Consider the following 17,546-nt stretch of genomic DNA (forward strand, 5'->3'; position numbering starts at 1 on the left):
TCACTGATTATAATGTGACGGAAATAAAAACAGGTACATCGTATATTATATACGATTCCCCTCACTATTTAGTAGCATTTTCATTAACTGACGATGTATTTAACTTTTAACGTAAAATTAAATAAATACATATAAATTGCGTTTATATGTTTTTACCAGGAGTGTACTGTCTGTCCGTGACCCCTATGACATGTACAACATAACACCACAAGAGGGACCCATTTAACAGAATAAGCGCTAGAAACCTTAAATTGTTTTGGTTATTTTAATGGTTCTCAAACTGGGGGCAAGGTTTTATGAAATACATACATATATCATAAATGCCAATAATGCACCCTAAACAAGGAAGGGAACATGGCCAAAAAAATTGAAAACCTCTGGGTTACTGAATAAAGGTTGAGACAACATTACTTACCAGATATTAATTTTGTGAATAAACACATCTTTTGTCAGTACAAAACATTTAACAACAATGCATACTTTACAAAAGTTTATTTCTGATTAAGACAAATAAATGAGTCTCTACATTGCTTTCAGTCTCAAGTAATAGAAGAAACGATCCTCAGGTCCTAGCTTGATGTAGTACATAAACATTCAAACTAAAAATATCTAAAAACTATAATAAACAAACTATAAGGATTTGTATTGTTCCAAAGTACAGTACAATGAGAACCTAATAAGCTTGGTCTTTGTCCTATTAAACCACCAAATGTAAAGAGAGGTGTTTGAATCAGCACCGATTTGGTTACTTTTGGTTACTATGATCATTTATAGAGTCCAATCAAAGACCAAAACTGTGGGGCAAAAACATAATTGTACGTATAAGAACATTCATAAATGCTGCCCTTGCATCTCTGGTTAAGAGGCTGCGTCTTAAAACTTTACATAAGTACAGTATCATGGGACTCATACAGTAAAGACTTTTTACACAAACAATATGCTTTCCATCTCATTCTTGATCCAGATACAGATACAAAGTTCCTATTAATGCTTTTTTATAAAAAGGGGGGAGAAGCTGAGATAAACTCTGCTGCTTGTAGTTTTCCAATGCTCCAAAGTCATCATTCTTGTTTGTGTTGGGTTACAGTTACCCATCAATCTCCATTTTTGAGTTCTCAGTGAGGTCATCCTCTAGGGCCTTAGATGGAGTGAGAGGTTCCAGTTGTGAGTCTGTGTTCATAGACTCCGAGTCATCGGCGTTACACATAAAGTCAGAGGGAGTTACATCACCTCCGTCAGTGAGGGGGCAAAGGGGGCTGACAGGAGCCTCAGAGGGTGAATGAGGGGAGACGCTCCTGGGCGATTCCTCTGTTGAAACATTGGGTGTGGTCTCAACGGTCTCATCTTTTAACATATCTGGGTCACATTTGTCAGTTTCAAGAACCTGTGACCCATCCTCTGTGGGTACGTTATCCTTGTTTGGTATAGACTGTACTTCAGGGACTTGAATTGGTTCGGTCTCATCTGCTATGATCTCAGAATCGTTCTTAAGGGAAAGGAGTTGTTCAGAGTCGTCTTTGTTCTCCACTGACCTGAATTATGGGAAAAGTATAATAAAAAGAAAAAGTGATATACAATGCATAAAATGTTAATATAAACTATTTAGGTGCAATGTGGGGCATAATCACTGAAACATGCCTCAGCCACATTATACCTAAAAGATAAAAAAATTAGGAAAATGAAGCCAGTTTTTATGATCATAAGGACCTTTTTGCAATTTGACATTATTTCTGACGGTTACGTCATGACAGAAGTGTTTTACTTTGTTACTTTTGAATTTATTTTGTGTAATTCCCACTATTTTCATCTGTAATTGTCATAACGGAATAAAATAACCATAGTAATTAATTCAATTAGCATAAATAAAATGTACTGCAAATAATACTACAATAATATATATATAAGATGCCGATTTATCGGACAAGACTTTTTTCTCATTTTATTTTATCAATAACAAATTTATATTGCTTAAATTTGTTGTGTCTTATGTAAAGACACTCAGTGTCACTTAATGTAAAGCCAAAGTCTGACAGACAGTAAAATGACCAATCATTATTTACTTTTTAACATGACGTTATGTTGTGTCACACAAAACAACATACTTATTCAAACAGTACCATGAGACGTCAGATCCACATTAATTTTGTTTTGTAAATATGTTTTAAGTACTTTAATAGGGTATATTAATAAATGTTATGCATAACAAATGTTTATTTAGTTTCACCACTTTTCTGTTTGTCTTTTTCTGCAATTACATTTGTGTTATATCGGCCAATCAGCAATACAGCGTTCTTAATTTTGGAATCAGCAATAAAAAAAAGTTATATATATAGAATAAAAAAAAAATATATATATATATATATATATATATATAGATATAGATAGACCACTAGTTACAGTAATGGTACATAAAACAATTTCCAGTCTTTAGGTTTGCGATTAAAACAGTCACGGAACAAACAGTAAGTAGTACAAATATTTTTCAACGTCCCCCTCACAGTAACTCATAAGGACCCCTCTTTGGTCCACATTAATAAGATTGTGTTCTTCAGCTTTAATTAATGCCAAAACTCATGTCTTAATTTAAGCAAGGTTTCTCAAATACCACTTAATATGCATCCCAATTACACTAATGAAAAAATAGAGATCATTTCACACTATAAATGATGTTTCCAAACAATTCATAGGTCAGGGGCTCTGCATTCACACCCCTATTTCATCAGAAAAGGTAATTTGTCTCAATCGAGCGAGCCACACTTCCCAGTCTATTTTTACTTCCACCCTTTTCAAAGCCCTAACCTCTACATTTAACAAAATACAAATAAGCATATGGTGTCATTGTACGCCAATACATCATGTGCTATGCAAAGAGAGCAAAGAAAAGCAAAACCAGAGCATTGTGGCTTTTTTAATGAGACAGACAATTAATTAATTAATTAATTAACAATTAATTGTTTTTGATTTTCAATTTCATCTTTTGATTCAAACAATTACAAAAACAGGATAATCGAGGTAAAACAATTATTGTGTGATTAAAATAAAAATTGTGTGCTGCTGGATCACTGCTTTGAAACATGTAGCCTTTTGTAACACTTATTAAAAGGTTAAATAAATTAATTTTTTAAAAGTCAGGGAGTATGATTTCTCCCCAAAATAATCGTGATTATGATTTAACCCACAAACGAGCAACCCTAACAGACAATATCAACACAAAGCACAAAACTAGCAAATCCTGATTACAAAATGACTACTTTTTGTTATTTACTTTTTTTTTTTTTTACATAAAATCATCCTACATGATCATTCTTTCAAAATATAACCTTGATATCTTTAATATTGACTGAGTAAGGCCATGTCAAAGATAGAATTTTTGATGCTCCGAATCTCATAATCGGATTATGAGACATTAACCTGGATTTTATAGATAGGGTCACAAATAAAGGATATCTCACCTCTCGACTTCTGATCCTCCATTGGCAACTTTAAAAAGCCAGAAATGAAAAACTATGTAAGGCAATTTGCAACACAAAAAGTACAAAAACATCAATTTTTGCTATGACTTGACTTCAATTATACCTGGCTCCAAGATGACCTGGCAGGTGTGGTTCGGCCTGTTAAGCAAATGTTCAGTCATCTGGTCAGTGCCAGAGGCATCTGCCAAAAAGTCACACTTGAGACACACCAAAGTCAGACTCCTTAAACAGAGAAGAGAAAAATCTTTAACTTAAAACAGTCCAGTAACTTTCAAACTAACCATTTATCACTGTTAAACGATAATACATCAAAACTTACCGAATACCATGCGGAGGCTTCTTTACTTTGCCAGATCGTGCTTTTGCAGTACTGCTGTGAAACCTGCAGATAAAAAATACATTGTTTGTCGATCTAACCAACCAAACACTTTTGTTTAGAACAGCAAATTCATCTATGCTTTTTCCTTACCTGACCATATGCTGTCCAAATGCATTCTGGCAGCTTGTTCTGTACTTGCATACGGTGCACTTCAGTAATAAAGGGTAATGAACGAAGGGATCCACAATTGCGTCCAGACACTCCGCACACTTATATACTCCACTAGGTAGTCTGTGTAGAATAAAATCGGTCAATATACTTCAGCTTAACAAAACACATTGTGACTAATAAGAAACACTCACTTTAAACGTTTAAGCTCATTATTGTGAATGCTTCGGCTCAAAACCAAGTGGTTTGTGGACTGTTTTGCTTTTCCTCCATTGAGGCTTGATTTGGTTGTCTTTGTTGTTGATCTGTTTTGTTGTTTGGTTGATTCAGGACTTGTGGATATGACGAAGGCCTTGTTCAAACTTTCAGAAGACACAGGCGTACCGAAAAGTGAGGCCCGAATCGTCACCTGTAAGACAAAATTTATATTTACAAATGTATATTTGTAAATATAACTTAAATGCTAATAGTATTTTCGATTTAAAGCAGACCTTGGTTCCTGGAGGCAACCCTTCAAGGCTTCTTGGCTTCCTATAAGTTCGATGGAAGTTTGTTTTGTGTTCCACTTTCTCTTTGTAGGTGAGAAAATTTAATCTGCACTTTCCACATCTTTGAATCCCCTTTTTCTAGAAAACACAACAACGAGAGTACATATAAGAGGCTCAGATGCAAAAGCCCCTAAACGACCACCTCAGTCAAAAATCGGATAATGATATTAAAGGAATGCTCTCGGGACGTACATTCATCACATACTTTTGCTTTAAATCTGCTTAATCCCACTCTCAGGCCATTCAGAAATACCTCTTTGTTGGCAGAATCCATTAAGGGTCTGATAAAAATGCTTATTTACGAGAAGACATGTCAGATGCACTTAGAGGGTTTTGCATCGGAGCACTTCATATAGTGCATTAAACAAGTCACATTCAACTATATCTCATTTATCTTACTAAACATTCAATCATTCCACCAATATGTACACCCCTATTGTTTTTAACTACAAGCCAGACTTTAAGGTTTTCTCTCTTGCCCTACTCATGGTTGGTCTGGTTTGTTGTTGCCAGGGAAAAGCCCTTAAGGAATAACCAGGGAAAGCAAAGAGAGTAGGCCGCCACTGTCAGACTGTTATATATTGCACCAAGGTGTTCGGCAGACAAGTGAATCAATCCAACCTTGGAGTGAGAGCCAATGTGCTGACTTAATATCAGCAAAGTCTCGAGTCCCAAATCCATAGACAAAGAAACAGATGAAGCCCTGTCCAAGAGCATGTCAAAAAGACATAGCATACAGTCTTAGGTTTATAGCAGTATTCTTGTTGCTCAATTGGTAGAGCATAGCGCTTTCAGATTCAAGGTCACAGGTTCAATTTCCCAGAGAACACACAAACTGATCGAATGCACACCTTGAATCCACTGTAAGTGGCTTTAAATAAAAGCATCTGCCAAATGCATAAATGTAAATCTAGATAGTAAAGCCTGACTTATAGTCGTGCTTAAGCTCTACGCTGTAGGTTATCCGTAGCCTGCAGGTTTGTGCACAATTCAGAATTGAACTGAGAATGACTCCTGAATTCCAATTCAATTCTTGAATTTGAATTGATGTCAAAAACAGGATCTAGAATTACAATTCGAATTTGAATTAAAGGAAGCAGAATTGCCATTCAATAGAAATTCAAAGAAATTCATATACATATTATACAGTAAGTGAAGTGTTAAAATGAAGCTTTACAGTATATGTCAGATATGATTTCATAACATATTCTATAAATTATATTAGTTTGGACTACTTGTACAGATTACATTAACAGAAAATGTTTTCCCCCAGAAATTAATGTTAAAAACCCTAGTCACATAACAAATAATTAAGTTAGATTTTTTTGTAATTGTAATTTTGTGCAACACGATGGAACATGACTTCATTTCCCAAAATGCTTCACTTTAACCAAGTATTTAAAATGGTTGCCAAACAATTTTCCAAAGTAACTTTCCTAACACTGAATGTATGTGAGTTTCTTTATTAAATTTCTTTAAATTGCCATGAATTTAATTCCACTTCCTGCCATTCCAATTCAACTTCCGGTAGGGTGGATTCAATTCAATTCAATTTCCAATTCATGAATTGAATGGAGGGCAATTCTGAAATTCTGAATTGTGCACAAGCCTGGTAGCCTGTGCTTAGCCTGACGTGCACCTGGCAAAATTTTAAAAAGCGCGTCAGTTTTACGCGGACCGCAAGCGACGTGATTGGTCCACCAGAACCCCTCCCGTCAGGTAAAAAACTGTCTCATATGTATTTCCGTTTGCGACGGTGAAAACAAAGATGGGCCAAGTTCAGACCTGCCAACCTTGGAAATTTTTTTTGAGTACAGTAGCATCGGCCGAAAGGACAGAACACGGGTTTTTAACATATAATTTAACACATGCACGCGCACATGCACGCACACACACCTCTTGGTAACTTTCAAGGTAACATGCTGCACATTGCACTTTTTTCCCCATCCTGCCATAATCTGCTTTAAAAATAATTATAAACGTGAATAAAATCATGTTTAACTAAATTTGCCTTACATGGTGATTAATAACATTATTAATGTTAAATACTGTATTCTCCAAAGTTTAGCATGTCTGCACAAACACTGTTAAAAGTGATATTACTGTTAAATAGTGGGAGATGGTTAACCCACAAATGACATTCTGTTATCATTTACTCAACCTCATATTGTGTCTAACCTTCATGATTTCTTTCTTGAGTGAAACACACACAAAAACAATTTAGAAAATTTTTTTTTGTTTTTCCCTGACTAGCAAAAAATACAATGAAGTGGGGACCAGACACTGTGGTTATCAACACTCTTTAAAATAACTTGGGTATCACACAATAAAGAAACATAAATGTTTGGATGGTCTGTTCTGTTATGTAAACTATGACTGAATTACATGTTTTAAGTTAACTATACCTTTAAGACAGTATTTTAGAGTTAACACTGCTTTAAATTCAACCATAACTGTGACAGTAGTGCTGTTAACTGTATGTCTGTCTGTAATTTATTGTAGCTTTGTTTACAGTGCAGTACAGTACGGCATAGGCACCTATCACGTGGGCGCTCAAGACACGAGATATTCTCCATTTATAAAACTTTATTTGATGTGGTTTGTATATGACGTTTTATTTTATTGACATCAAGAGCGCGTTATTTCAGAACGCATTTAATCCGCTTCACTCGGATGTCAGGTGGATTCCCTTCACTGAGAGAGAACTTTCCGTTTTTATTTGACTAACGTTAAAACTGGATGCTCTCCCCCATGGTAAAATCATTGTACTTTTTCGTAAGCGCTTAATTATAAATGATGCTCATTTACAAATCAGAAGTAATGTTAGCGCATCTTGCGGTCAAGTGCACGTTATGAAACGGAGCCCGCGCGACCGTCGACTTCATAGGCATTATTTCATTATTTGCACATCCACCCTGACCAGTTTACCTTAGCGGGTCAGACGTCTTGACTCTCCGTTGAAAAAGATGGTCAGAAACTGCGGGTGGAGGAAGGAGATCACGCTGGATGTTGACATTCCATCGATAGCAGACTCTTGTTACTGATTGGCCATAAGACTTGTCAATCATCCCCACTTTCTATGTGGTGGATAAGCCCAGTGCTATGATTGGACATATTTTTCTTTTTTCTGTTGCTTCTTTTGAGTACTTCGCGCGGCAAAGGGCGTCATCAGGTTTTTGCGTAGTTTAGAGTGACAAATCGTACCACCGTACTTTGAGGTCAAAATGAGTACCTGCTACGCAAAATGCGTACAGGTTGGCAGGTCTGCAAGTTGAGGAGTGATTTAACTCAAACTGCAACAGAAGTCACTTTTATTTACTTCCATCATTGCTGGTCTTCTCAAATCATACACAATAAGTTGCTGTTTCTTGTGGGTTAACTTGACAAGCATTTATTTTTTACTTGCCAAGTTGCTTCTTCATTGACGGTCGCACTGCTACTGTGGTTACACACGTGGATACTGCCAACCACGCAAAAGTATAAATGAAAGCTGACGTGGACCTACGCACAACTATAACGAGCCCTTAAGTATGCAAATCCTAATTTTTTTCTACACTTACTTGATGCCTCATGTAGTGTTGCATGAACATATGTCCACTGCGGAGAACTTTTAGGCAGAAGGGACAAAGCAGGTCTTTAGTGTTTTCGTGAACTGTGCGGAAATGGGTATCCACATCAGAGAAGAAAGATGACCTGTAGTTACAGACCTTTAAAAAAACAAAACTAGTAAGAATCAAGCATATGAAATTAAAAACATACTAAGCAAAGCAGCAGCTTTACCTGACAGACATAAGGCATCTCTCCAGGTTTGTGATTGTCCCTCATGTGCTCCAGAAGAACTTGTTCAGTCTCAAAAGCCAATTCGCATATTTTACAGTTGGCTGAGGAAAGACAACACAACGTTTTATTTAAAGGTCCACCGTGTAGATTTTTAGCGGCATCTAGTGGTGAGATTGTGAATTGCAACCAACGGCTCAGTCCACATCTCACCCCTCCCTTTCAAAACGCATAGAGAAGCTATGGTAACCGCCACAGGACAAACATGTCATCATCTGAGGCAACGTAGTGCAAATTGCTCTCTGTAGAAAATCCCCTTTAGGGCTACTGTAGAAACATGGCGCCGCACAATTTCCTAAAATTATTTTTGAAGTTAGCCACTAGCCAGTAGGATTGCCCATCAACTAAAAAGCAGTAAATGTGCTGTAATTTTGGTAGAGATTTGCTGACTTACTGGAGGACTCAAAGGGACTGTGGGCACTCTCTATGTGACACTGGAGTTGAAAGGGAGTAGAGTATTGTCGGTAACAGTGTTGACATGTAGTGTGACTTTCCCAGCTCTCACTGTTCTGCTTCTCCAACTCCAGGTGATGCTTCATGTGATTCATGAACCTGAGCGAGAAAGATGACAGCAGGATAAGGAAGTCGGTTAGTGAGGCGGACTCAAGAGATCAATGAACTTCTTTTCACGCTGAAGAACTGACAAGCCACTATCCTACATGGATCTGATCCACAAATATAAAAAGAATTATCCATGTTAATCATGCATGTTTTACTTACATTTAATTTACTATAAAAAAGTGGAGTAAGATCAGTTTGCATTTGTGACCCATCTGTGAAATCCAGGCTAAAGTCTCAAAATAATTATGAGATTTAGAGCATCAAGGTTTTGATTTTAATCACTGATTTCTCTAACATGACCTTACCCAGTCAATATTAAAGAGCACCTATTTCATTGCTTAAAACAATGTTATTTTGTGTATTTGGTATTATACAATTAGCTTGCTAATCTTGCTCTTAGCAATGACACTGGTATTGACGACTTTCTCAATCGGTGATCTTCAGTGTTTCCACGTCACGTTTTAGTATCAGCTCAGCTCGCTTGGAACCCCAACCGGGGTGGTACTAAAAAAGGTATCGGTACTACGCACTGTACCCAGTAGAAAAGCCCCCAAAAGTAAGCTGACCCGACCCAACCCATGGGGTACCATGCAATGGAACAGCGCCATTAATCAGTGAATGCAACAAGAAACGGTAGCAAAAACAGTTGATATGTCTGACCTAACAATAACCGCCGAACAAAGTTTAGTTAAATCAGCTATTGGGACACCACCACAATACACAGTAAGAGTAAGACGTCTCTGGGGACACCTGCAACCTGTGACATTAATGACACTGTGACTTAAACGGCTCTCTCAACAGACACCTGCGGTCTGACGAAGATGTGAAAACTAAACAAAAATCCTTTGATGTGCGAGGAAGTGAATGTCAAACAGATGTATAACATTCAAACAGGTAAACCACTACAAGGTGTCTGCTCTCGGAGGAGCGGAGTTGCCTTTTGCTCTTCAAAAGGCAACTAAAAACAGACAGGCAGCTTCCCCAGAGCACCGTGAATCATGCCGTTTCAGAGGATGCAGCCAAAGTTCATGCCCTATTTTAACAAACTCCAGCTTCGTCTATAAATTACATGGGAATCAGAGGGATGAGAAGTGGCTTGAACTGTCTACTCACAAACCTTAATTCTTCAAAGACGTCTGAAGGAAGAGTAAAATGCCAAAGTTGCTAATGTGCAATGTCCTCTGGGAAAATGATATAAAACGTACGTATGGTTTAATGTAATTAGAAGAAATTCAAGCACTCCCTGTTAAAAGTCACCTTTTACAAGGTTCAGGGTCTGTGTTTGTGTGTACTCCAGAAGCACTTGTGCTCCCATGGGCTTTGGGGAGACAAATTAGCAAACAGTCTACTTAAAGTTCACATTCTAACTGTGCATAATAGGCATTATAATGCCAGCAATTATACTGCCCTTTTTATTTTGTTTAATGATGTGATTCTCAGACTGCCTCTAGCCGCTTTGCCTCGTCTGCCACTGGCGCCCTGACGTGAAGCGGCCCATTTTTCAGTCAGCACGTTCTGCAACCTCAGCTCCCCTAATAGGGATTTTTATGCGGCTGAACTGTGACCCCCGTTGCCAGAACTTGGGGTGCGCGGCGAACGCTCCTCCCCATTAAAAGAAGCTTACCGAGGCTTTTCTCACGCCGTGGCTGAGTAAAGTTATTTAATCACAAGAACAGTTCTTATAGCAGCCAAACTACCCTCCATTATTCATCCGGGGCCCCAAGAGGGAGCGGGGGTCTGATAATGTCATCCATCTGAGGGGGAAATCGGGTGATGGGGTCGGAGAATGGCTGATTCTCTCTTGTCTCTTTTTCTAAATCATGTTCTCTCCATCTCTGGGCTCCTGTAGCTAATGGCTCTCATGAGCAATGTTCCCTCTAAGCTGCACATTTACTTGGCTGCGCACTTCGGATGTTGTTTCTGTGCAGACCAAAATTTCACAGAACATAAAGTGCACGACCTGTAGTCTGGAGTGTTACACATTGTATTTTCCATGTTAATGAATACCTGATATTGTTCTTGAGCAATTTTAAACAGCTGTTACACTTGAAGGTAGTGGCGGGGGTCTTCGTTTTCGGGATCAGAGATAAGTCCCCTTCACATTTCCCATAATAGAAGTCTGAAACCAGCATGATAAGTTTGCCTCTGTCCAGTTCATTTGTTTTTGCTATAATAGCTGTGGCTTGTTTGTCAGGTTTTGATGTTGAAGGAAACACAGAGTCCAACAATTCAGGGCAGCAAACCTAAAAAGATGAGCGAGATGAGCATCATAACATCTCAACATTAAGGTTTTTGAACTTATCTGTCATGAACTTATCTAAAAATACTTCAACAAAAGGAAACATCCAAACCTTCATATGTATTTTTAATTGCTGAACCCCAAACATATTCGGACACTTTGGGCATTTCTTTTTGAAGGGAAACTGCGTCTCTATAATTGTCAATGATCAACAAAAAAACAAAGATGAGCAAAATGAGCATATCTTCCTGTTTACTGGTAATTCGATAATGCATAACTGACAAACACTTACCCATGTCAACCTTTCCTTTTTTGGACACGCTGTTGTTTGTGTCAGTTTTCACAGTGCCATTATCTGTGGGTCAAAAAAATGAAACATGTCTTTTCAAAGACAGAAACTTACGAATAAAAAATTTAATAAGTCATCTCTCTCTTTCAGGAAAGCCAAAAGGGGCCTTTGGAAATCAAAACCCGATAAGAGATTTTTATTATAGTGTAGCTTAAAGCGTAACTAAACCCTAAACCAACTTTTTTTTTGTTAATGATCTGTAAGAATGGGGCTTTATTAGTGCTGTTCATTGATTTTATTAAGTTTTTTGATATTTGGATTTAAAGTGTTTCAATACTACAATATATGGTGTCTAAACGTCTAAGTCCTGCCCTCTTCAGGTTGAACGGTGGCTACTGCAGTTTAATTTTCCTATTGGATGGTAGGTCCAAAAAATGACTCGTGACGTAAGCAGGTTCAAGATCACCATGCCCTTGTTACGATCTCACCACACACTTAGTTCGTCCCCTCTATCTCCTTGGGATCTGCCCACTTTTCTTGCATTTTTCAAATTGCCAGTGGGTGGAGTCAGGCAGGCTCCGACCAGAGGTTTAGTTACACTTTAAAGGGATAGTTCACCCAAAAATAAAAATACTGTCATCATTTACTCATGTTGTTCTAGCACCTGTATGAGTTTTTTATTTTGATAAACACAAAAAAGATATTTAGCATGCACATAGCTGATTGTAACCATTGACTTCCAAAGTAGAAAAAGTAATATTATAGAAGTACTGTGATAAATGATGATGAAGATGTGGGGAATAATTGACAACGGGCCGTTGAATTATTAGAAAATAGGGTGGTAACATGGCATGAGCACAACCACTGATGCCTGGATTGCGCATAGAACGCTTAACGTATCAGGGAGAGGTGAAGGCATCACAGAGTTCGAGCCGCCATCTTGGTATTGCCAACCAGCAGAGGGCGTCATTGACTCACATTCAAGATCATGATGTAAATTCACCCACTTTACAGCGTATCAGCCACACAAGATTACCGTATTTTCCGGACTATAACTATATTAATCTGGAAAGGCAAGTTATTCAACTAAACTATAGCACACAGAACAACAGGCTGAATCGACGTCCGTACGTTAACATAACCTTATCAGTTATTTACACGATACACAATAGCACACAGAACATACCTGGAAAGTTGAATAGGCTAAATTAACAGATCAAGCCAATGAGCATCAAGTTCGCAGCCTCGTCATTCCACATCACTGAATTCGTTATACTACATAAATACAGAAGCAGCATATAGCGGACTCTCACAGCTGTAGACAGTATGTTGTCTCATGGTTTATATATGTCAAAATTAATTCATACTGATTCATAAGTCGTGCCTGACTAGAAGTCACAGGACTAGCCAAACTATGAAAAAGTGTGACTTATAGTTCGGAAAATACGGTAAGTTGCAGGATATGTGTACATAAATTAATTGTTAATTCTGATGTTATTTGCTATGTTTATGTTTTAATCGTGCAGGATAAGGATTTATAGAAAACGTTCATGTGACTGTGTCTGCTGCATTCTGTTAATGACATTAAGGTACACAATCAGCGTTATTTCTCTGAACAATTTTAAGTAAATTGTAAAGTAAACATAATATTCTATTGCTTTTAAATGCACAGCGGCATCGAAATTGGGTGTTGCAATCCAGTCATTTATATAGATCAGTGGGCACAACGAAAAGCGAAGTGGGTGTGCATTATTTTCATCAGAATAAATCATTCAACAAGCCTGTGGTATAAATTCTGATAAATGATGGTAAGCATCGTATTTGTTTTTCCTGCTTTGGAAGTCATTGGATGCAATCACCTGTGTGCTTACCATCATTTATCAAAATATCTTCCTTTGTGTTTATCAGATATAAAGAAATTCATACAGATTAGAACAACATGAGGATGAAATAATTATGACAGAATTTTCATTTTTGGGTGAACTATCCCTTTAAATTGTAGAGGCAATATGGTATCAGTAGTAAATGAGATTTTAACCGCTGCAAGTTTTTTTTTTTTTTTTAACAATACCACCTCAATCATCCAAAAATGTCATGTTTAAAACAAATCATTTTACTTTTGATGAAAAGTAAATCTGGTAGTTTTAACGAGTGTGAAAAAGCCATGAAAGTCACCAATTTGCTTTAGCAGTGCAACAGGTCATGGGTTCAAACCACTGATCTATATAAATGACTGGATTGTGCATGCCGTCACGATTGTGAAGCCACCGCGCCGCCATGTTGGTATACCCAAACGTTCTATTAAATCAATGGACGTAATCAGATTTTAATGATAAAACATCACTTTACAAGTCTTCATTTTTATATCTGAAGTTACCCCGTACATTATTACAACGCAAAACTTCCTAAGCATGTACATAGTTATTTAATGAAAGTTGTACATTTTGCTTTTTAATCAGTTATTATACATTCATCTTCATTACAGTATCAGATGAGCGGCCGACCGCAGCATATTTAGTATTAACGACAAACGTGCTCATTCTGAAATCTAAATAAATAATCATGCATTGTACTGTATGTGCATGCAATAATTAGCTGGTTTTGTAATTATGTTATCTAAACTTACAAGTTACCTAAACTTATAATAGAGAAATGACGCTGACCGTGTAGCTGAATGTCAAAAAAAAAAAAACTTTATTTATACCCGTGTCATTAACAGAATGCAGCAGACGCACTCACCTTAAAGTTTTTTTATAAAACCATTATCTTGCCGATTCAAACATAAAAATTGCAAATAACACCAGAATTAACAAGTAATTTACGCAAACATATCCTAAAAATGTATATTGTGTGACTGATACGCTGTAAAGGGGGTAAATTTAGATGATGATTTTGAATAGAAGTCAATGACACCCTCTGCCGATTGGGGATACCAAGATGGCCGCTCGAACTCTGCGCTGGCTTCACCTCACGCTGTTACGTTAAGCGTTCTATGCGCAATCCAGTCATTTATATAGATCAGTGGTTCAAACCCAAGGAACACACATACTGATTAAAAACATATACCTTGTAATGCACTGCAAGTCACTTTGGATAAAGCATCTGCCAAATGCGTAAATGCCAAACTTCTATGGATTACTTTTTAAACAATATTAAAACTAGCAGTTTAAGTTGTTCATTTTGTGTGATTTAGTATAAAGAATAAAACATAAATGACTTAACACGTGACAGATGCTTTAAGATAAATGCTAACAGGTGACATGACAAGCGTAATGCTTAAAAACTAGAGGACAACAAACAAACTGAAATTACCTCTCACATTTATGCTGGTAAATAACTAATCTAGATAAGAAGATTTGGATTTTTTTTGTGTTGCTTTCAATCGTAGGCTAGTGGATAAACTGATAAGACCAATGCAATAAAAACATACACACCTCTGTTGTTCATAGATTGTGGTGATGTGGTTTTCTGCTTGGCTATGCTTGCTGGAATTAAGCCCACTTTGTTTTGCGAGACCTGCACGGGGCGCTGGTCTGGAGTGGCGTGGGACTGCTGAGAAATGACAGCAGGAGCCTGTACATTGGACAAGGTCACCACATTGTCCTGAATGAGCTGCACCTGAGGCCTGTGAATGACCCCTGGCTGTGGAACTGCACTGATCTGCGGTACTATCTGCTGACCTGCTGCTCAGGAAACAACAATGTAAGAAATCCAAACCCAAATAAAAAGTCAATAACTACAGTTTTAGTATTAAAACTGGCATATTATCAGTTAACAAAGCATGTGGTACCTGGAACAACAGCGATGGCTGTTCCCACTGGATACTGTGACCCCACAGAGCTGATGAATGAAGCGTTGCTGTTAAGATTCTGAGGTGATGCTACAATATAACCCTGATAAAGCAAATACAATTTAATAGAGATTTAATTCCAGGGTAAAACAATTCGGCCTCCAAAAACTCCCTCAGTATTTACTACTAATATAAAACAAACAGAACCTTTTTGTGCTTTATTGTAAATATTTATTTGGCAAGGTTAAATAGCACGCAGTTTTAGATAAACTTGCATAGTAAAGATACCTGATTGTTAATAATGATCGGTTGAGGGGCTGTTTGAGAAGGGTTGATCGGTATAAGAACAGGGTTGCCTCCTGATGGGGCTGGACCTCTGACCATGATGGTAGGAGCTGAAGCAACCCTAGCAGAGTTCAATTGGGTCTGTAGAGTCTTTTGTGGCGACACCAACGTTGGGGGCTTTTGAACCGTAACATTACGCTGGTTCTGCTGGTTACCAACCCCTGATTTTCACAAGAATCAGAAACACAATAATTAACATCCAGATTGCGGTAAACACAAATTAATTGATTATGTGCAAATAAAGTCATACTCGGCTTTGTGTTGACTGTAGGCTTAGAGCTACAGATTTCACCAACAAATATTGGTTCATCATCATCTTCATCATCATCATCAATCAGATTAATTTCAGGTATTGCCTTTTGCCATGGCTCCAACTCCTCCTCCTCACACTCCATAAACAGCTCAGACATCTGGTAATATGAAGATATCAGTGTTAAAATGTTTTGTGGCAGATGTAACCAAATAATTTCCATACAAATGACTTCAAGACAGTTCACCATAAACTGGGCCTAAACAAACAATTAAACCACCAAGAGACTGTGATTGAGGAAATAAAAAGTGCAATATAAAATCTCCTGAACTCTTCAAATGATCTTTGCTGCACACTGGAGATGATACAGATGCAGGCTAGTTAGTGTGTAAAGTTTGTAACGTTAAGCAAACCATTTTGAAGCGAACTCAGTAAACCATCTGAAGCACACGAGACTATGAGCTACTCTTACTGCGGGCACAGGCTGGCTAACATGCTGGCTAACATGCTAATGCAGATACACCGCGTTATCACGGAAATCTTTTGTTACTAAACATCAAATTGCAGTTAGGTGAGACGCACATTAATGTTAAATCATATAAAACGTTCATGCATATGCTCTCTATTTAGCATGATATTAAGAAATCCTTTAGGAGGTCTGCTTTTATGTCTAGCTGCTAACAGGCTAAAATCACAGAAACTAGTAAGAAGCTTCGAAACGAAGCCGGAAAGCAAGCTGTAAATGTTCGGTGGTTTAGTTGTGTTATAAAACGTGCAAATGTGGGGATAAAATTTGGCCTTACCTTTTAAAATCTTGGATTATTTACAAACAACATCAGTGTGATTCAGATGCACTCACGGCGGCATGAAGAGCGCGGTGGCTCATGGGAAAAAAGAGGGGCTATTGTTAAGACCATCTCCAATGTCCTAAAAATTCAAGACTTTACACCTCTGCAAGATCTTAGTTTTTCATTACACTAAAAATGTAGAACTTGAAATGAACAATAAATAATATAAGTAATACATTTACAAATCAGCCACTGCAAAACAAACACAGTGAAAACATCATTCTATCAATAGGACTTAAATTAATAGGAAACTTCATCAAAAAAATCTATCTAGATATATATCTCTGCAATGATATCCTAAAAGCATCTACTTGAATAACATTGGTGAAGCAGTGTGAACTGAAAACATAACAATTTCATTGTATTATCCTGTTATAATCTAATATAAACAGGCATGTGACAACTTTTTGTTTGGGCACTGATAGACTTAATTAACTGTTTATTTTGACCAACAGGTGGCACTATGAGTTTTGTGAAGGGTTAGGTATTTTTCAATGTGGCAATGTGTCCTATAAAAATAAAACAATTTATTATAGAGCGTATCCTTCTCTATATTTTTCAAGTTAAATGTGAATGTAGGCAACTTTAGACCACTTATGGCATATATCGTACGATTTTGTGTTTACTATTTTCATAAGGCAGAACTATTAGACCTATTAAATTGTAAAAGAATAATCGTAAAAATATTGAATGTTTTCGTGCAGCCCATACACGTACTTTTTTCATTGTTACTTCTGATTCTAAATATATTGACAACCCAGGCTGCTTCTCCATTTGCACAAATCCTCAAGTTCAGTCTTCTCTTACATATGTAAGCAGCACTATAAAACATTAATCTGTCTTTCAAAAGCACTTTAAAATTTGGGTTGTCCTGTGTGT

The 17,546-nt window shown here is 37.3% G+C and overlaps 1 protein-coding gene across 2 annotated transcripts; it reads right to left on the reverse strand.

The window, feature by feature from the left end:
* Window positions 1-475: 475 nt before the first annotated feature.
* Window positions 476-16,738, reverse strand: znf280d (zinc finger protein 280D). 2 transcript variants are annotated; one of them, XM_065289136.1, is made up of 18 exons: window positions 16,623-16,738; window positions 15,820-15,979; window positions 15,513-15,730; window positions 15,225-15,327; window positions 14,869-15,117; window positions 11,438-11,500; window positions 11,258-11,337; window positions 10,914-11,149; window positions 8,740-8,897; window positions 8,289-8,389; window positions 8,069-8,215; window positions 4,452-4,586; window positions 4,155-4,369; window positions 3,943-4,083; window positions 3,793-3,855; window positions 3,577-3,695; window positions 3,453-3,480; window positions 476-1,532 (listed from the first exon to the last, which is right to left on the reverse strand). In XM_065289136.1, the coding sequence occupies exons 2-18, from the start codon at window positions 15,977-15,979 to the stop codon at window positions 1,088-1,090; spliced, it is 2,661 nt and encodes an 886-aa protein (XP_065145208.1). In that variant the 5' UTR covers window positions 16,623-16,738; the 3' UTR covers window positions 476-1,087. The 2 variants fall into 2 exon arrangements, with proteins under 2 accessions (XP_065145208.1, XP_065145207.1); XM_065289135.1 differs by having other exon boundaries at window positions 14,869-15,120.
* Window positions 16,739-17,546: the final 808 nt, after the last annotated feature.

Source organism: Paramisgurnus dabryanus, chromosome 2 (genome assembly GCF_030506205.2).
Source record: "Paramisgurnus dabryanus chromosome 2, PD_genome_1.1, whole genome shotgun sequence".
NCBI lineage: Eukaryota > Metazoa > Chordata > Actinopteri > Cypriniformes > Cobitidae > Paramisgurnus > Paramisgurnus dabryanus.

Bases quoted from the DNA above. Each gene is read 5' to 3' on its own strand.
- znf280d (XM_065289135.1), bottom strand. From the start codon at position 15,979: ATGTCTGAGCTGTTTATGGAGTGTGAGGAGGAGGAGTTGGAGCCATGG. The intron at 8,216-8,288 runs GTAAAGCTGCTG...GTTTTTTTAAAG, and splicing joins AGATGCCTTATGTCTGTCAG to GTCTGTAACTACAGGTCATC. The intron at 3,481-3,576 runs GTATAATTGAAG...GGCTTTTTAAAG, and splicing joins CCAGGTCATCTTGGAGCCAG to TTGCCAATGGAGGATCAGAA.